Genomic DNA, 20,673 nt, shown 5'->3' on the forward strand with positions numbered 1-20,673 from the left:
TGTTGTTTGTTTTAATTTCACTTGTGTTCATGTGGTTCTGTCAGGGGGAACATTTTATTTTAGTGATGCATACAGTGGTGGGCAAGTTTTTTTCTTGCTTTACATGAAGAAGCATTTTGTTCCATTATCATTGCCCAATAACTGAGCACCTAGCTTCAACATCAATGTTTAGAAAAAGATGTCACGGTAATAGAGGATGAATGACCAATTTTTTCTTGCGGTTTCATAAAAGTGGTTAAAGCAGCAGTCACAGCTAGTCTCAGACATTTTCTTTTTAATGGCAGCAACAAATGACTATTGTAAGAAATCATATTTTTTAAAGGGGTACTCCGGTAGAAAACTATTCTTATTTTTTTTTTTTTTATGAACTGGTGCCAGAAAGTTAAACAGATTTGTAAATTACTTCTATTTGATAATCTTAATCCTTCCAGTACTTATCAGCTGCTGGATGCTACAGTTGAAGTTCTTTTATTTTTTAATTTTTTCTGTCTGACCACAGTGCTCTCTGCTGACACCTCTGTCTATGTCCGGAACTGTCCAGAGCAGAAACAAATCCCCATGGCAAACCTTTCCTGCTCTGGACAGTTCCTGACATGGACAGAGGTGTCAGCAGAGAGCACGGTGATCAGACTGAATCAAATCAAAAAGAAAAGAACTTACTGTGAGCATCGGCTACATTGGGGACACAGGAACCGCGGGTATATCTTTTTGCCACTAGGATGCTGACACTAGGCCTTAATAAAAAAAATTAAAAAAAAGAGGTCGGCCACTCCTGGCAGGATATACCCCACCCACTGACTCTGAACTAATCAGTTTTAGCTTAGTGTCCTAGGAGGCAGATGCAGGTCTGGAGCTCTCAAGATCTGGTCTTCTTTTTGTTCTAGTTTAGAAAGTTGATTTTTTTTTCTCCTTTTTATAATTTTTTCTAGGTTGGGAGCAACAGGAGCATGGCGCTGCCTGATCCCCCATTCCCCCCAATCCCCCCTCCCCCCCACTTGCGACCGAAGGGCAAGGTTCATATTGTATGAATCGTTAACCCTTTCTCACCACCGACCAGCATTGAGGGATGTGCCTTGGGTCTAGGTCCCCCCTTTCCCCTGCTCACCCCGCTTTTGCAGCCTGGTATGATGCAGGTGGCACCAGGCTGGCTGAAGACATCAGGGGTGTGTATAATTAGTGCACCCTCGTGTCTAACGCTTATCTAAATCCATTACTTTTCCTCTGGCTCATGTGGCTTCTTTCGTGGACTCTGTGGACAAGCGGTTTAAGAATTTAGCGAAGTACACCTTTGCGGCAGTTTGCTCGGCTTTTGCCGCGATTTGGGTTTCCAAAGCCCTATTGGCCTGGGCCTCTCAACTTTATCAAGGCGTCTTATCTGGGGCTCCTCCAGATGATCTGGCTGACTTAGCTCTCCAAATCTCCAACGCTGGCTATTATGTCTGTTCAGCTTCCTTTTGGGACCGGACGGTTCAAGGCCACTGGTCTCCTCAGGAAGCTCGGCTTCCCATCACTGTCCTGGAGCTTCAGGCCATCCTTCTTTGTCTCCTTCACTGGGAGGTGTTTCTCCAGGGTCTTCCGGTTCGCATCCAGACGGACATAGCCACAGCGGTGGCTTATATAAATCATCAAGGGGGCACTCGCAGTCTCGCTGCAATGGCAGAGGTGTCAAAAATTCTTGTCTGGGCAGAACGCAAGATCCCCTCTATATCGGCGATTCACATTCTGGGAGTGGACTGTTGGGAGGCGGACTTTCTCATTCGTTCCTCTCCTGATCCGGGAGTGGTCTCTCCTCCCGGAGGTGTTCGCAGCAATTTGCAACCGCTGGGGGACCACGGACGTGGACCTTTTTGCATCCCACCTAAACCGGCAGGTGCCCGCCTTCGTGGCAAAATCCTGCGATCCTCTGGCTCTAGCAGTGGACGCATTGGTCATTTCCTGGTCTCAGTTCGCCCTTCCTTACCTCTTCCCTCTGCTCCCCCTCTTGCCCAGGGTGATGAGGAATCTCAAGGTGGAAGGCGTCCCGGCAATTCTAGTGGCGCCGGGTTGGCCCTGGCGTTCTTGGTTCACCGACCTGGTGCGTCTCGTGGCGGATGTTCCCTTTCGGCTTCCAGATCGGCCAGACCTTCTCTCTCAAGTTCCTCTTTGCTGCCCCAATTCACTTCCGCTTCATTTGACAGCATGGCTGTTGAGACCGCGGTGCTGAGGGCTCGTGGTTTTTCTCTCCGGGTCATTCGCACCATGCTACGGGTGCGTAAACTGTCCTCCGCCAGGATTTATTACAGAACTTGGCGGGCTTATTTTTGGTGGTGCGAGGCCCGTTCTCTCTCCTGTCAAATTTTCCATACCGAATTTCCTTTCATTTCTGCAGTCAGGCCTGGAAACGCGTTTGGCTCTGAGTTTGCTCAAGGGAGTGTCGGCGCTTTCTATTCTTTTTCAGCGCCCTCTGGCTTCTGATCCTCATGTGCGCACTTTCCTTCAGGGGCTGAGGCACGAAATTCCCCCCTACAGGTCTCTCACTCCGCCGTGGGATCTGAATTTGGTCCTCGGCGCCTTACAAGTCACCCCATTTGAGCCCCTTCTTGAGATCTCTCAACGCTTTCTTTCTTGGAAACTGTCCTTTCCATCCGGCGGATGTCGGAATTAGCAGCTCTCTCTTGCAGACTCCCCTTTCAGGTCCTTCACCAGGACAAGGCTGTGCTTCGGCCGGTGCCTTCCTTTCAACCAAAGGTGGTCTCCTCTTTTCATCTGAACGAGGATATTGTCCTTCCCTCCTTCTGCCCAGCTCCTTCTCACTCTAAGGAGCGTTCCCTCCACAATTTGGATGTGGTCAGAGCTCTGCAGATTTACCTCTTGGTCACTTCTTCTTTTCGGCGTTCTGATGCGCTGTTCATCATTCCGTAGAGCAGTCACAAGGGTTTCCCTGCTTCTAAAGCGACCTTCTCCTGGTGAATCTGGTCTGCCATATCAGAGACCTATTGTTTTGAGGGGAAGGTTCCCCCTTTCCGCATTATGGCTCATTCCACTCGCTCTGTTGGGGCCTCTTGGGCAGTTTTCAGTAGGGCTTCGGCCCTGCAAGTCTGTAAGGCGGCCACTTGGTCATCCGTGCACACGTTCACCAAGTTTTACCTGGTGTACACTTCGGCATCTGCTGATGCCAGTTTGGGGTGTAAGGTGTTGCAGGCGGCGGTGGATTTGCCATCCACCTGAATTCTGGTTTGGTTTTGTTTTCCTACTCCCGGGGACTGCTTTGGTACGTCCCAAGGTTCCTGTGTCCCCCAATGGAGCCGATTGAGAGAAGATTTTTTTTTTTATACTTACTGTAAAATCTCTTTCTCGGAGGACCCATTGGGTGACACATGACACAGCACCCACCCGCTGTTTCTTGGTTTATTGTCTTGGTAGCCGATTTCCTGTCTTTGGGCAGTTCCAGTTGATATTTTTTCGTTTTTGGCTGTGCCATCTTTGGATTTTCTTTTTTTTGGGTACCTCCTACTGCTTTGGGACTAAACTGATTAGCTCAGTCAGTGGGAGGGGAAAATCCTGCCAGGGGGGCCGACTTTTGTTAATTTTTAATTTTTTTTATTTTTTATTAAAGGGGTACTCCGGCCCCGAGACATCTTATCCCCTTTCCAAAGGATAGGGGATAAGATGTCTCACCGCTGGGGACCCCCCCGCAATCTTGTATTTGACTAGCCCCGTGGTCACCAACCTGCAGCGCTCAGCTTAAACAGGTGCGAAAGTATCGTGACAGCACAACTCCGCCCCCATGTAACGTCACCACCCGCTCCCGCTATGCAAGTCTATGGGAGGGGGCGTGGCCAATACAAGATTGCGGGGGTCCCCAGCGGCGGGACCCCTGCGGTGAGACATCTTATCCCTTATCCTTTGGATAGGGGATAAGATGTCTCGGGCCGGAGTACCCCTTTAAGGCCTAGTGGCAACAAGATATACCCATGGTTCCTGTGTCCCCCAATGGATCTTCCGAGAAAGATTTTACAGTAAATGTAAAAAAAATTGTTCATTTCCTCAATTCTCTTAGGATTCTCCTGGATTACAGTGCTCAGTACTGCTGTATAAAGTTCTGCCAAACATGCAAACATGTGCTATAAAAGAAGGGAGTAGGATCTCCACTTGTGTGTGGATTGTATGGGAGACTTCATAGAATTCACTTTATACATAAGAATTTGGAAATTGTACCAAACTATAGTTATAAAACATTAAACTTTATACAAAGAAATATGTTTTCTTAACTTTTTTTCATTTTGCCGCATTCTAGATTCTTGCTATTCGGTTGTTGCAAGCAGTCCTTCCTTCATGGGATAAGAATGAAAGATCAATGGACATGAAACTTCTTGTTGAAAAACTTTTTTGCTTTTTGGGTAGCCTACTGACTACTTGCTCTTCAGATATCCCCCTTCTCAGAGGTAAGTGAAGCAGCACTATCAATTTAACCCCTTCTTTTGTCTTGACAGTTTTGAGTGGTAATAGTCGTCTATTTCTTTAATTAACCAAATAATTATAAACTGTACGGGTAAGGAATTACAATTACTAACACAATACCCTTTTAAAATTTAAGTTATATTGATATCATTTTAAAATAGACAAATACACCAATGTGCAATAAACTCGGGCTAAAATGCCAAAAAGAGATGCATGTTGTCTGCATATATTGATAGAGAAATGTAATTTCATGTGGGGCACAATACATTTTACCCTATTGTGGTATAACCATATGTGGAACATTTATCATCCTAGGGTAGCCTCAATAATGGTATACAAAGATATATCTCATAAATGTACCCACACATGCAAATCCTCAATAGTATACAAGAAATAGATGTACTTATATGACAGGGCAAATGAATGAAAATGCACGCACGGTTACTGGAGAGATGAAATATGTCAGGATCAGCAATACAGTGATAGCTTCCGGTGGAGGAACTATATTAGTGAGTTGTTACATAATCACAGTCCCTCACTTATTCCTATAGCCACCCTGCCTAACAGTGGAGGATGAACCACCACTTTAATCTACGGCTGTCCACTATATGGCCTTAGATGACCCTATCAAACAAACATGTGCCCTAATGATGATGCATCACCACTTACTAATCTAATACATAATACAAGTGCAGTCAATGTGCTCAGAATTATATGAAAACATATGTATTAAAAAAGCCACTCCTCAATGCTCCCCCCTCCCCCCTTAGTAACACGGTTCCTCAGGAGGTAGTTAAAGATAAGAGTACTAAGCAGGGGAAGATGGGTCACATCCGATCTGATGTAAACAGATATATCCCAGCTAGTGAGGTGCACAAAGATGCCGTGCGTTCATATGGGTATACCACAATAGGGTAAAATGTATGGTGCCCCACATGAAATTACATTTATTTATCAATATATGCAGACACCATACATCTTTTTATTGGCATATTAGCCCGAGTTTATTGCACATAGGTGTATTGGTCTATTTTAAAATATCAAAAGTTATTCTTCTATTCCTTTGTAGAATCCACCCTCCGACGCCGGAAAGCTCGACCGCAGGCGTCTTTGACCGCAACTCACAGCAGCACTTTAGCAGAGGAGATTGTAGCTTTACTACGTGCTCTTCATTCACTGAATCAGTGGAATGGTCTCATCAATAAGTACATCAACTCCCAGTTAAGCTCTATCGCTACCATATTTGAGGGAAAACGCATTGATGTGGTAAGGGAAATCAACTGTACTAACAAGTGTATTGTAACGCTACCACACAGATGATTGCATAGCAAGAAAAAAAATGACTCTTTTATATTAAAACAAAACAAAAAAAATGCAATATCCTGTTAACTGAAAAGTTACTATCAAACTGAATAGAGGTAACTGAATAAGTGAAAAATCCATGCTGTAAAAATGGCTGTAATTATATGAAAACAAGAAAATGCTGTGAATTCTTACCAAAACTCTAATAATGTAAGAAATGGGTATAGTTTCTCCATGGCAATGTAAAGGACAGATCATAATTACCATCTGTGGTTTAAAGGGTTTCCCATGATAGAATTTATATTCTTTTCACTTTCAGACAGTGTTTCTCAAGCGCGGTCTTCTAGACCACCAACAGTTCATGTTTTCTGGATTTCCTTAGTCTTTCACAGGTGATATAACTGTGGTCAGTGAATCAGGCATCACCACAGTTGTATCACCTGGGAAAGACTAAGGAAATCCTGAAAACATGACCTTTTGGGGGGTCTTGAGGACCGCACTTGAGAAGCACTGGTCTAAGACTTTGTTTAGGTATGCAAGTTTCTAGTTTGCGTCATTGGGACACAGACACTTTAAATTTAGGTTGTTGCCGCCTATTAAGGCTGGGTTCACATCACGTTTTTGCCATACTGTTTTCAATCCGTTTTTGTAAAGAAAACCGTATGGCAAAAAACGGATGGAACAGTATGGGAAAAATAAATCGTATGCGTCTTTAAACTGTATACTGTTTTTAAAAGTGCATACAGTTCCATCCGTTTTTATTAAAAAAAACATACGTTTTTGATAATTTTGTCAATTTTTTATGTCAGGGGTGTTGGGTGGGGACCTTAGGATGCAAATGCGCATGTGCAAAGTAAAAACCGTATACGGTTTCCCGTATGGAACAGTATACATGTGCGTTTCCCATTGACATCCATGTTAAAAAAAAAAAAAAGTATGCGGTTGCAGAACGTTTTTTTTTATCCAGAGTCAAAACCGTGATTGACCACGTTTTTGTCTCCGGTTTAAAAACCGTACTGCAACCGTATAAGTTTTTTTTAACTTGGACGTCAATGGGAAACGCACATGTATACAGTTCCATACAGGGACATTTGCATCCTAAAGTCCCCACCCAAGACCTCTCCCATAGAAAATGGACAAAATTATCAAAAACGTATGTTTTTTTATTTATTTTTTTTTTAATAAAAACGGACAGAACTGTATGCACTTTTAAAAACAGTATACAGTTTAAAAAGCAAAAACGTTTACTTTTTCCCATACTGTTCCATCTGTTTTTTTGCCATACGGTTTTCTTTAGAAAAAACGGATTGAAAACAGTATGGCAAAAACATGACGTGAACCCAGCAGAGTAGGACCTCCTTGTTTTGTGAGGTACACTGTTGTAATGTCTCTTTGCTTCTCTCAGTAGCTGTTGTCTGAACAGCTTTTTCTTCTGACAGCCCAACTGCGTGTGTGTTTTCAAATGGCAATAAAGGAGTAAGCCACCTTTTGATGATGGCTTATCTCCAGGGAGAACAAAATGGCTGCACAAATGCAGCATGCCTGATCTCTTCTGTCCCCTGCCATTATGAGCCAGGAGCCCCACATACACATAGTATTGTTTGCCTGTTAACCAAAGTTTTGCGAATCAGCCAAATTTTCTTAAATGCATATGGGGAACTTTATACATTCCCCTTAATTTAGATTTATGTTTCCTGATTATATCCAGATACTGAAACATATATATATATATGTATTTTTTTTCTTTTGTTTTATCAAACATTATGAGGGCTGCCATCTTGCCTGAGCTGTTTTTAAAAGCATTTAGAAATGTACTTTACAGCACCCATAGACATAGGGCAACAAAAGTCAGGACCTATCCCATTCTCGCATTAATTGGAAAGGTTACTGGGCATTCTTTGTGACCTGAGGTTATTCTACAGGAAATAAATGCTAAACTTTAGCTAATGTGAATGGAGTCTTTTCTATCTACTGGTGTCACCTTTGTGTAATCCTGTCTGTGTTGATTGGGAGGGCACTGCTGGCAAACGATCTGTACAGAACTGCAAGTTTTCAGGATTATTTTCAAATTAGAAATCACCAAAAATTCTTTAAAAAGATGGCTATAAAAATGTCAATTGCACATTCCTCTTTGAGGGGTTAACACTAATCAAAAGAAATGCAACTGTATAAAAGAGCAGGTAACCAATTAGAATTTGACAGTATCAGTGATTTTAATGGCAGAAAATGGCAAAAAATTTACAGGGGTTATCCAGGATTAGAACGAGTGGAATTTTTTCAAAAACACCACCACACCTTCCCTCAGTTTGTGTGGTATCGCAGCTCAGTTCCATTGAAGTGAATGGATCCATGCTGTAATACCACACACAGAACCTGAGGACAGCTGAGGTGCTGTTTTTGGAAGAAATTAACTACCGTATATACTAGAGTATAAGCCTAGTTTTTCAGCAGGATGTTTCGTGCTGAAAACTCTACCCTTGGCTTATACTCGAGTGAACAAAAAAAAAACGTTTCTGGCTTTAGCTGTGAAGCGATGGTCCCAGCCATCCATCTCCGCCTGTCAATCCCTTCTCAGTGGTCTTCAACCCGCGGACCTCCAGATGTTGCAAAACTACAACTCCCAGCATGCCCGGACAGCCGAGGGCTGTCCGGGCATGCTGGGAGTTGTAGTTTTGCAACATCTGGAGGTCCGCAAGTTGAAGACCACTGAGAAGGGATTGACAGGCGGTGATGATGAAGGGGGGGGATGATGTATTTCCCACCCTAGGCTTATAGTCGAGTCGATAACTTTTCCTGGATTTTTGGGGTGAAATTAGGGGCCTCGGCTTATATTCGGGTCGGCTTACGCTCGAGTATATACGGTATGTATTTCTATTCCTGGATAACTAATTTTACACGGAAAACACAAAATTAATTTTCATATATTAAAACTGTTAAGTAAACAAATATAGTAGGCAGATTTGTTGCAGTTTTCTGCCATTATAGATTGTGTGAAATATGATTACCATCTTACTAGCACTGCTGTTTGCTATATTCTGGCTATAAAGTGGTTAAAGGAAAACTGTCAGCCAGTTCACCCACACTAAACCCAATACACTGTGTTATAGTGTGGGTGAACAGGACTTCATACACAGGTCACTTACTTTTATTTAGGTTTTCTTGCCGCTGAGTTATCGTCCACTAAAGTTCCATAATTTTGGCCTTCATTTGCGCTCTAAAGGCGAGGGACCGGCACATGCGCAGTTACACTGTGCAGAGAGCTCTCCCAACGCACCCCACACATCATTAGGTCGTGAAAGCTGGGTAAAATCTTCTGCGCATGTGCTCTGCAGATAGAGCGCTGGCGGCGGGGGTTTGTGTGTGTGGGGGGGGGGGGATGGTGGGGTTTCAGGTAAAGGCCCTTTCCTCCGGAACCCAAAGCAAGGCTGCTTTAAGAGCTCAAATGAAGGCCAAAATTACGGAACTTTAGCAAATGACAACTCGGCGGCAAAAAAACGTAAAAAAGTGACCTGTGTATGGCCTCCTGTTCACCCACATTATAACTCAGTGTATTGGGTTTAGCGTGGGTGAACTGGCTCACAGTTTTCCTTTTAAATTTTGTTTTCAGATATGAAGCTACTGTTTCTTTAAGATGTTACCTTAATGTTTCTGTGCTGGCCAAAGCACATAATGTCTTATTTATTTTGATGTGGAGTCAAGTCCTAGAAGTAGTTTATGCCTAGATGGTCATTCATCTTAATCTGCCTCTTTCAGCAGGCTGCGCTGGAGGATTACTTTCCTGACTCAGAAAATCCTGAAGTGCGTAGCTTAATGGCAGTTTTGGCGGTGATCGGAGGCATAGACAGTCGTTTACGGCTTGGGGGACAGGTGTTACATGATGAGTTTGGAGAGGGCACTGTGACCCGGATCACTCCGAAAGGGAAAATCACAGTACAGTTCCATGATATGCGCACCAGCCATATTTGCCCTTTAAATCAACTTCATCCGGTAAGTGGAATTGGCCCTTGTTCTGAAAATAACATTCTATTTTAGTATACATGTGTTGTCTTATTCTATCATCTTTATATGTAATATAATGCTTTTACCCTGTTCCTACATTTCATATGATTTTATTTTTTTTTTTTTCATTTTTAATCTTCTAGCTGCCTGTGGTGCCATTTTGTGTGAACAATTTGCCTTTTACTGATCCAATGCTGTCTGTCTGGGCACAGCTGGTAAACCTGGCAGGGTGCAAGCTGGAAAAGCATAGGATGAAGAAGTCGCCCAGTCAGGGGCTTGCAGGTAAAGTCCACTTGAATTTCTCGCCCACGGCAGAAAGAGAGAGCTCGATGTAGTATAATACTGTAGCTTCTGTAAATCGCAGCATGGACAAAGCCATTACAGAAATGTACTGAGCCTCTATCCCCATTTTGCTGGTACGAAGATCTTTGAAATGCTGCCTTTATGACCTCTGCTACTCTGTAGGAACATGCAAAGTGTCTAGAGACTTTAGCAGTGATTATTGTGATTGAAAATGGTTATCCAGTCGATAAAAGGAAGCTTTGACAGCATGAGAAGAGGATTAAATTGATTGTCTCCTTGAAGGGAAAGACATTATAATCAAAGCAAAGTTTAGATCTGCGCTACAAATAGCAACCTCTGCTGTTTACTCCGCTGAGAGTTTAGGAAGTCATCATAGCTGGTCCAGAATTGCCTCTGTTTATAATGCCCATTATTTCATTGTTTTATAGACCAAGTTGATCTGGAGCGTTTGAGGTGTCAGCAGCTGAAGCTGTACATACTAAAGGCTGGTTGGGCCCTTCTGTCTCACCAAGATAGACTGAGACAGATCTTATCTCAGCCGTCCGTGTCAGAGACAGGACTGATTCCAGCTGGTATGTAGAAGTATTTCTCACAAAATGTTTTATTTCAAGCTTGACATACAGTGGTCTGAGTAATAAACCGTATGACTTTTATTATAGGGTGTGTTCACATGTACAGTATCCTGCGCAAATTCGATGCACAGGATTTGAAACTGCAGATTGTATGCCGCAGCATTCAATGTAACTAAATGACTGAACACAGAATCTACATCTTCAAATCCTGAGCAGATCTGATGCTATAGGTGTGAATACACCCCTAAGCATATTACACATTTTATGTTAACTGGTTGTGTTTTTAAAGACTTTCCTTTAGAGAAAAAATAATGAATAAACATTGTTGCAATAGACTGGATGCATTCAAACTAATGCAACAGAAAGGGAAGCCGCTGAAGATTGAGAGCTGGCCTGTGGCTGCCCTGGACATTATTTATTTATTTATTCAATTTTTTTATATTTATTTTTCAAATTTCGAATATGGCTTTAAAATTTGTCACTTTAGTCCCTCATATACAGAATTATAACATCACAAAGCTTACATTTACAACCCCGGTAACCCCCCCCCCCCCCCCCCCCACTGCCTGCCACACCAATTCCTAGTATTTGGTTTGTCATTTACAAACCATTTTCTTCGGACTAACAATTTAGAGAGAAAGAAGATCTTTATGAATAGATCGTTAACTTTCCTAAAGATCCCTTTTGCCCCCACGATCACATTAGCCGTACCCTTCACCATTATGGCAAATGTCATACGTCATGCCACGCCCCTCGTGACATCACACCACACGACGGCCGTTACGCCCCCTCCTATAGAAATGAATGCAGGAGGGTGTAGCGTGACATCACATCTCCTGTCTCTGAAGCACAGAGCTTTCCAAGACTGGAGCTTACATCCCCCCCCCCCTATACCCCTTTAAAAAAATCTATTCATTTATATGACTCAATACAAAAAAAACATTTTGTCGTGCATCTATATGCCTCATTCACCTGTAAGTACCAAAATCTACAATTTTAATCCCTCTTTCAAGACCTCAAACCCTTTAGGCCTTCCATTACGGAATAACTGATGTACATACTTTACCCCTTTGTGAATCCAAAAGTCTTTACCGATCCCTTTATTGAATTGATCAAAATTCTTATTACCTCACAACTGTTTGAACATACAACTACCTTCCATTTTACTAATTTTCTTTTGTTTCTTTCCGAACTTTATTATACAAGTTCAATATATAACAGTGGCCCCCTTTGTGCATGGTACACATATACGGCCTCGACCATCTCCAGTGTGTCTAAGAATATCCCCATTTTATTCCCCTTTACATTTCTAGGAATCCAATTGTTACACCCCTGTTTAAAATTTTGTAGCCAAAAAATGAAATCTAAAATTAGGAAGAGCCCATCCCCCTTCTCCTTCCGGTAAGAGCAACTTTGTCTACTTCATGCGGACACTACCCCTTCCCCATAACAGCCTACCAAGCATTGCCTCTAACCCAAAGAAAGGGCCATGTTTGCACATTGTAATTTGAACACATTACACATTAGAAAAATAGAAATAAAAATTTGTCTGTATTTTAACACCTTGGGGTACCTTTAAGCCCTGGTCCCGCTCCCATGCTATGACACTGGGTCACTGGCTGACCCCGCATCATAGCCGGGTCGTCCTGGCGGCTATCAGCCACCAGGATCCATGTCTAATGCTGGACATCACCGATAGCGGTGATGCCCAGCATTAACCCCTTAGACGCGGCGATCAAAGTTGATCACCGTGTCTAAAGTGAAAGTATACGGTTCCCGGCAGCTCATTCGGGATTTTTGGGACCGCCACGGTGAAATCGCTCATCCCGAACAACTGAGTGGATGGTCCCTACCTGCCTCCTCTTCGTCTGATCGGCGACCTGCTGCTCCATGCCTGCCCAGCAGGCTGGAGCAGCAGAGCGCCGATAACACTGATCAATGCTATGCTATGGCATAGCATTATACAGTCTATGCAATCAGAAGATTTCATGTATTAGTACCCTATGGGGACTAAAAAATGGTGTAAATAAATTTATAAATGTGATTTAACCCTTTTCCTAAAAAAAAAAGTTTGAATCACTCCCCCTTTTCCCGTTAAAAAAAAAAGAAGAGCAAAACCTGTAAACAAACATAGACCTATGGTATTGCCACGTGCGTAAATGTCCGAACTATAAAAAATATAACGTCAATTAAACACATGGTCAATGGCGTATACGTAAAAATAATCCAAATTCCTAAATAGCGTATTTTTGGTCATTTTGTACACCCTAAAAAAAATAATAAAAAGGGATCAAAATGTCCCATCAAAACAATGGTACTGCTAAAAACTTCAGATCACTGTGCAAAAAATTTGCCCTTATACGTCCCCTTATCCAAAAAGTAAAAAGTTATAGGGGTCAGAAGATGACAATTTTACACATACAAATTTTAGTGCATGTAGCTATAATTTTTTTAAAGTAGTAAAATAGAATAAAACCTATATAAATTTGGTATCCTTGCGACCGTATGGACCTACAGAATAAAGATAAGGTGTCATTTTTACCGAAAAGTGCACTGCGTAGAATCGGAAACCCCCAAAAGTTACAAAATGTTTTTTTTTTTTTTTTCCCCTCAATTTAACTCCACAAAATTTTTTTTTTTGGTTTTGCCATACATTTTGTGGTGAAATGATGGATGTAATTACAAACTAAAATTGGTAGCGCAAAAAAAAAAAAAGCCCTCATATGTATCTGTAGTTGGAAAATAGAAAAAGTTATGATTTTTAGAAGGGGAGGAGGAAAAAAACGTAAGTGCAAAAATGAACTTGTCAGTGCACATGATTTAAAAAAATAAAATAAAAAGAAATTAATTAAAAAATCTTCCCTAATTCCAATGTTAGGAATTACAGAAGCTTACACAATGTGGATCCACTTTTCCATAGACTTTATCTAATTATAGATATAGGCATATTTTATCATTATTTTACAGATTTATTTTGTGCTTTGTAAACATAGGCTCAAGCTTAACATATCCTTAGCAAATACAGATCTGTATATACATTTTTATTTGCTTGCCTATGTCAGTTATATAGTTAGTTATATTTTTAAACCTTTACGCGATAAATATCTACAAATAATTTTATTTTCATTCAAGATGAGGGAGCAGCAGCCACCCCAGATTTTGCAGATATGTCTCCAGAGGGTCCGCAGCCTCCAATGATATTGTTACAACAGTTACTAACTGCAGCTACACAACCTTCACCCGTGAAAGCAATCTTTGACAAACAGGAACTGGAAGTAAGCTCCTTTTTTTCTCAGGATTAAAACAAATGTGAAGTAGGTGCTTTTAAAAGGGAGACAAGGGGTTTGCCTTGGAAAGTATTTTCTTTCATTTCAGAAAGTCGTATGTTCTTTAGAACTTATGTTCAGAAAAACATGTACTTTGTGCGGCTGAAATTAACTTTTTTTTTTTTTGGCTCATAGCAGATCCCATTTTGTTAATCTGATTATAATTAAATTGTACCAGCAGAGATGCCCTCCTGCCCGATGCCAGATCATTTCGTAGTGTATGCCTGGAGATCACTTTAAATTACAGCCATCTTTGCTTTTTCCTATTCAGGCAGCGGCACTGGCAGTTTGTCAGTACTTGGCAGTGGAGTCCACACATCCATCATCTCCGCTCTTTGACGACTTTTGTAGTTCTAGTGAGGTCTCTTCTCCTGTAACTGTGCAGCACATCTGTCCGGCAAAAGTGAAAAAGAGCAAACCATCCCCCATACCGCCTGTTCCAGTTGTTGTGCAATTGATGGAGATGGGCTTTCAAAGAAAAAACATTGAGTTTGCTCTCAAGTCACTGTCGGGTGCATCTGGAACTGCTTTAAGTTCTCCAGGTACATTGCTGTATTTTTCTTATGCTAAGATATGTTTGCCAGCATGCAGCTGTCCTTGAATATGTGGTTAAAAGCTGTTAAAGCGCAACTTTTATGAGTTTTTAGCCCCCCCAGACTACTAAAATGTTGTTACAGATGTCTAGAACATGACTGTAACCATTCCTTTATCGCTGTTCCTCCTTCTTTTATAACTTATAAAATACATTTATCCAGCGGTCAGGCACATTCGTATAGGCATTGCTTGGGGTTCGCAAAGCCCCGCCGCTACGCCTATCCTCTCCTTTCAGCGATGGGACGGCTGTGTAGTAAGACGCAGCGCATGTGCCCCTCCCTTCTTCTAGTACTGCACCTGTGAGCGCATAGGCAGCAGGAGCGAGTGTTTGCTCTGTCAATGCAGGGCGGTGGCGCGCGCACGTCAGGAGGGGCGCATGCGCTGTGTCTAACGATCCCAGAGCTGAAAGGTGAGGATAGGCATGGCAGCGGCTGGGCTTTGCGAACCCCAAGCCACGCCCATCCGACTTTGCCAGACTGCTGGATAAATGTATTTTATAAGTTATAAAAGGAGGAGGAACATCATGACGTTGCGCTTTAAGACAGAAAGCAGTGAACTCCTAACCTCAGCAATATTCTCCTTTTGTCAACCCCCCCCCCCCCCAATAAAAGTTCAAATCCTTCCTCTTTTTCCCATTTTCCAAATTGAAAAAGTAAAAAGAAAAAAAAAACATATTGGGTGAGATTTATCAAAACCTGTCCAAAGGAAAAGTTGCTGAGTTGTCCATAGCAACCAATCAGATAGCTTCTTTCATTTTTGAAAGGCCTCTGGAAAATGAAAGAAGCGATCTGATTGGTTGCTATGGGCAATTCAGCAACTTTTCCTCTGGACAGGTTTTGATGAATCATCCCCATTGGGTATTGTCACATGCAAAATTGCCTGAACTAGAAAAGTATCATGTTCCTGAGCCCGTGTGGTCAATGGCATTAATGCAAAACATTTACAAACAACAAAACTGCAGATTTTTGGTCACATCATAAAATAATAAAAAAGTGATTAATTAAAATAAAATGCAATTCTAAGCAAAAGTGGTACTAGTAAAAACTACTGCCCACAATGAAAGTATTAGCCCTCACACAGCTCACTTAAGTGGAAAATTATAATAGTTTTTGGGGTCAGTACATAGCATTGAAAACCAAACAAAATGATCAAAATTTGGCATCATTGGAATCATACTGACTCGTGGAATATCTGTCAGTTTTACTCTATGGTTTTCTACAAAATAGTATTAGTAACATAGTTCATAAGGTTGAAAAAAGACCAAAGTCCATCAAGTTCAACCTATATCCCTAATGAGTCCCTACTGAGTATTGCTCCACAAAATTGTGCAGTTCCATTTTAAAGTTTATTTTTAATAATTTTCTGACTTTGTAATACATTTGTTGGTAAAATAAAGGGTGCCTGTAAAATAAACTACTTGTTCCATAAAAAAAATAAGCAATAATTACTACTCCTGTGTAAGAAGAAAGGAAACTTATATCAAATATCAAAATTTGGGGTTAAATAAGGTCTTCCTTGTTGTAAACACAGCCGTCATAATATCCTAAAAATGAATTCCTTGTTTCCTTGATGAGTTTCAATTTATTTTTTACTTTTGCCTCTTATCCATATGAAAATCTTTATACTGCTCCATTTTATATCTGGAACAAGTATGTGTAGCAGAGTCAAGTTTCTCATTGGTTTCATTGAAAAACACAGGACTATTGATATAGGCTGCTGTCACTAGAAGGCACTAATAATGTGCAAAGAAAGGACGTGACTCCTCATAAGCAGGGTATATACCTGGTTGCTCCAGACCAGTTTCACCTTTCACTGTTAGTTAAGAAGCGGTTCTCTATTGGACTAGGACACTTTGGGTAATCTAGACCCACCCTAATCACCTCCCCCCCCCCCCCCTATTTGACCAGGACACAGCCCTTAATATAGAAGGGATGTTAACTCTTGGTCGCCACTGGCACAGCTCTAACTTCCATGGCCTCCCTTGCCTACAGCCCTGGCACATTGTAGTAAGGACATATGTAGACAGAAGACATTGAGGCATTAACCCTTTCTTCCCTTCCCTCAAGTGTCATCCCTCTCATCCTTCCCCAGCTATTAGATTCCCTTTCCCTCACCAGACTCCTCTTAGTGTTGGCCTCTCCTCTCATCAGGGTTTTTTTTTTTTTTTAATCTCCCCAAAGATCTGAGAATTATTTTTTCCCTCAAGTAGTGTTTCTGCCAACCTTTATTACCTTGGTGATGGTTAGATCTCCAGCAGTACTTCAGGGCCTCTGTTTGGAGCTTCCCTGGGGCACCTCACCTATTGTATAGCTCACTGTCCCTCCTTCCACCACTGCAGTACACTATTAGTACCATGCTTTCTCCCCTTATGGCCCTTAGTCCTTCTCTTTACTGATTCCTCTGCAAAGTTTGCCCCCAGTATTTATTTAGTGTTTTTTTTGGCTAAAGTCCTTATATGGTTTCTCTCATGTGCCTAAACAGTGCCGTTACTGACTGCTTGAGTCTTTTACTTTTCCTAATTTTTCAGCCTTGCACACCATATTTAAAATCTAGCCTTTTTACTCTTTTTCTATGGGACTTCCTGACTCCAGCACTCTATGAAAAAATATCTCTATTCAAGCCCTACTCTGCCTGCCCGGGAGTGAGCTTCTTTTCCGGTGTTCCCACCCCTACCCCAGACTTTATTGCAGCCTTCCTGTCTTTTTATACTGTTAACCTAGGAGCATCTTGTTCTTGCATCTTGTTCTTAACCTTTCCCCTACACCCCTCTAGGAATGCTACTAGGTAACCACAGTGTCCCATATGCAGATTTTTGTCTCATGCCTTCTGCTTAAAAGGAATAATTTCCTTTTTTTTACTTTGTGCCAGCACCTCCAAGTAGCAGCAGTCTAGACTCATGGTCTCCTGTGTCCCCCAATGAAGACTATGAATGAGAGATTTTACAGGGAGTACAAAAATCCTCCTAGGTTATCTAGAGTTAAGAAAGCATGTTGGATAGTGTGTGAGTGTGTGTGTTATTTACCTGGTTCTCTGATCATAGGTGTAGAGGCATTAGTTGGATGGCTGCTGGATCATCCTGATATTCAGATCACAGAGTTGTCTGATTTTGAGACTGCCTCTGAGGAATCTGATGAAGAAGTGGTAGAAGAAGTGGAGGAGCTGGAAGCTGCATACCCAGATGTTAGTATTGACTATACTGCCTTCTTGGTGGGAAGTACATTGTTGCTATTCTTTTTCAATTTTATTGCTTATTTCTCAGTTTTTAGTTTGCTTTGCTCCTTCTTTTTTTTTTTATTTTATGTCCTTAAAAATTTTTCATTGGTCAGGTTCTCAGATCCCCACGAATTGTTAGAATGAGTAAAGTGAAGAACATGGCTCACTGTTTTGCTACACGGAGGTTTGCTGCCCTCCCAATGTAGCTGTAGGAGATGGGTTCTATAGTATGTATATGGAGCCTTTCTTCTGCGGTGAGATAGTGAAGAAAAGCACATAGAGCCAGAAGAAGAGCGCTGCTATCTGACAATCGATCAGGGTCTGAATACCCAGGCCCCTGAACGATTAAAACTTTTTGACATGTCAAATATTTTTTTTTAAATGACAGGGACACTTAAATACATTGCCTCTGAATTATCTTTTTCTTTATCCCATAACCGTTATAGTCAAATGGCGCAGTTGTGACAGAAAGTCAGACTTACAAGAAAAGAGCGGACTTCTTAAGTAATGATGATTATGCGGTGTATGTGAGGGAGAACATTCAGGTATGTCACATCTTTATTTGGGTTATCAGTTTTCATACCCTAGAATTCCAACCTTATTATGGCAATTAAATTTAGGGAGTGCAGAAAATACTTGAAGGTCCTCAATGCTGTGTTTGTTTTAAGGTTGGCATGATGGTGCGGTGCTGCCGGACATATGAAGAGGTTTGTGAAGGAGATGTGGGTAAAGTCATTAAATTAGATCGGGATGGGCTTCATGACTTGAATGTGCAATGTGACTGGCAACAAAAAGGTGGAACCTACTGGGTGCGATATATCCATGTGGAATTGCTCGGTAAGTCTTTGTTCTTTGGTAGGTATATGGCTGGGTGGTTCAAGAAAGAGAAATAAATAACCAGTATTTTCTTAATCTGCAGGTTTTCCTCCTCAGAGTTCACATTCCCACATCAAAATTGGTGATAAAGTGAGAGTAAAGGCATCTGTTACAACACCAAAATATAAATGGGGGTCGGTCACTCACAGAAGTGTGGGTGTTGTTAAAGGTAGTGTATCTAAAATGGAGTCTGACAGCAGATTAGGGCATCCTATACTTTACCCTGAGCGTTATAGTAACTATATTATCCATTTATTTTTTTTTGTATATGCAGCTTAGGCCATTCTGCACTCTGGTACCGTTCTGTTACCCCTTGGTGCACCAATTTTAGTTGCTCTCCCACTCCTCTAAATAAGTGCCCTCGTGAATACTGAGCCCCATTGCTGTGACCTATCTCAAGGCTACTGCAGATGGGGGAGCTTTGCAATGAGCTCATATGGTTGTATGTCATTAAAACTGATGTTAGAGATAAGCAGCACATCAGAGTGCCATGTTAATGGTACTGTAATGCATGTATTAATGGCCCCCATTAGGGTATGTTCCCATCTCTACCACATATGTCAGACGTATACCACAAACGTATGTACCAAAAAAAATACCTATTTGGTTGCATGGATTTTTATCGTATGTGTTAAATGCTTTGGTATACATTTGTATATGATTGCATGTTTTACATACGTTTGAAATGTAAACTTTTATTTTTTTTTGTTAATATGTGAAATTGGCAAGAAAATAAAACACAAAATAAGACACAAATATACGTCTATGGGTGGAAAAAAGTATAATTTTATATAAAACATTTTTTGTTGGACAGAACAGCGTGGCATGTAAAACTTTTTCTATACTACAGAAAAAATGGAAGCCAATCGTACAGGGGACAAAATATAACCAAAAGTGACATACTTTCTGACTTCATGACCACATTAGCATGATGGCAGTCTATGGGTTTACCACAGCATATGTTTAGGTACCTGATAACCCTACCAAATGCCAGAATTAAGCCTGGGTTCACATCACAAGCATGCAATACGTTCCACATGGTGGCAACTTATTGAAATGTGTACCAATATGTTTATGCACACATACTGGCATATGTACCGCTTCGGTGTCCTGAAATAAAACGTGTATATGTTTGGAATATGACCCAGACATAGTCACTATTTGACTACATTTGGGCCAGTGACGTTGGGGGCCATTATCAGTACACTCATTCCATTTTCACATGATGCCTCTATATTTGTGTCTGTTTTGCATAATTGTGATGGTTCCTATTCTTAGTATTTGTGTTTTTAAGCAAACTGTGAAGCCTCTGTTATAGTGATAAGCAGCAGTAGTATCTTAAAGGGAACCTGCGACCAACATTTTCAATATGAAACTGATGGCTCCTTGGACATGGTCCTTCTTAAAATGCATAACAAACATACGTGTGCTATTGCCATGAGAATAACATTTCTCGGTCGCTCTTCATTGGAGGACACCTATACTGATGGGTATGTGCTAGGATAAAGTCCGCTCCTCCATGGCAGGATATACCCGCCCACTGGAAGGGTCACAGAACACAGAGTATGGGCCGTCAGCCCCTTATCGCCAATGGCCAGTGCCTGATGGTTGTACCCCGAGTCCAGGTCCCCCACTTGCCCCTGCTCACCCCGCTATCTTAGCCTGGTATCATGCAGCGTGGCCATAATCTGGTTGAAGACTTCAGGGTGTGTGTAAGATGATAGAGCCATGTGTGAGTATGTACTACAACCCCCATTCCCCGTCTCCCTCTCTCTTGCTCATCCAGGGGTCCCCTTCCTCAGGAGCCATTACACGTTGCTGTGCTGGGCCGGACCCCTCATGGCCTCTGGCACAATTCTGGCGGTGACAGTCTTGTGAACCTTCCTTATCCCCTCTTCGGCCACGCATCTCTACATATGTATTGTGGCCAGGGACAGTTCCCTTGCCACGTTATCTTCACTACCGGCCGGAGACACTATGCTGCTGCCCCTGTTTCAGTCTCTGGGGCAGCAGGTCTCAGGTCACGTGTGGCCTTCCGCTTCTCTAGT

The 20,673-nt window shown here is 41.8% G+C and overlaps 1 protein-coding gene across 8 annotated transcripts in view; it reads left to right on the forward strand.

Annotated features, from left to right (window-relative positions):
- HERC2 (HECT and RLD domain containing E3 ubiquitin protein ligase 2) overlaps positions 1-20,673 on the forward strand; it is a 224,831-nt gene that overhangs the window by 107,258 nt on the left and 96,900 nt on the right. For 6 of the 8 annotated variants that reach the window (XM_056555877.1, XM_056555882.1, XM_056555881.1 and 3 more), the window contains exons 40-50: positions 4,277-4,424; positions 5,510-5,706; positions 9,496-9,729; positions 9,885-10,023; positions 10,473-10,616; positions 13,749-13,891; positions 14,214-14,484; positions 17,577-17,716; positions 18,196-18,294; positions 18,418-18,586; positions 18,669-18,794. In XM_056555877.1, the coding sequence (XP_056411852.1) occupies positions 4,277-4,424; positions 5,510-5,706; positions 9,496-9,729; positions 9,885-10,023; positions 10,473-10,616; positions 13,749-13,891; positions 14,214-14,484; positions 17,577-17,716; positions 18,196-18,294; positions 18,418-18,586; positions 18,669-18,794 (1,810 nt within the window). The remainder of the gene's footprint in view (positions 1-4,276; positions 4,425-5,509; positions 5,707-9,495; positions 9,730-9,884; positions 10,024-10,472; positions 10,617-13,748; positions 13,892-14,213; positions 14,485-17,576; positions 17,717-18,195; positions 18,295-18,417; positions 18,587-18,668; positions 18,795-20,673) is intronic. The other 2 variants (XM_056555880.1, XM_056555883.1) reach the window with 1 other exon arrangement.

This window comes from Hyla sarda, chromosome 2, assembly GCF_029499605.1.
Source record: "Hyla sarda isolate aHylSar1 chromosome 2, aHylSar1.hap1, whole genome shotgun sequence".
NCBI classification, from domain to species: Eukaryota; Metazoa; Chordata; class Amphibia; order Anura; family Hylidae; genus Hyla; species Hyla sarda.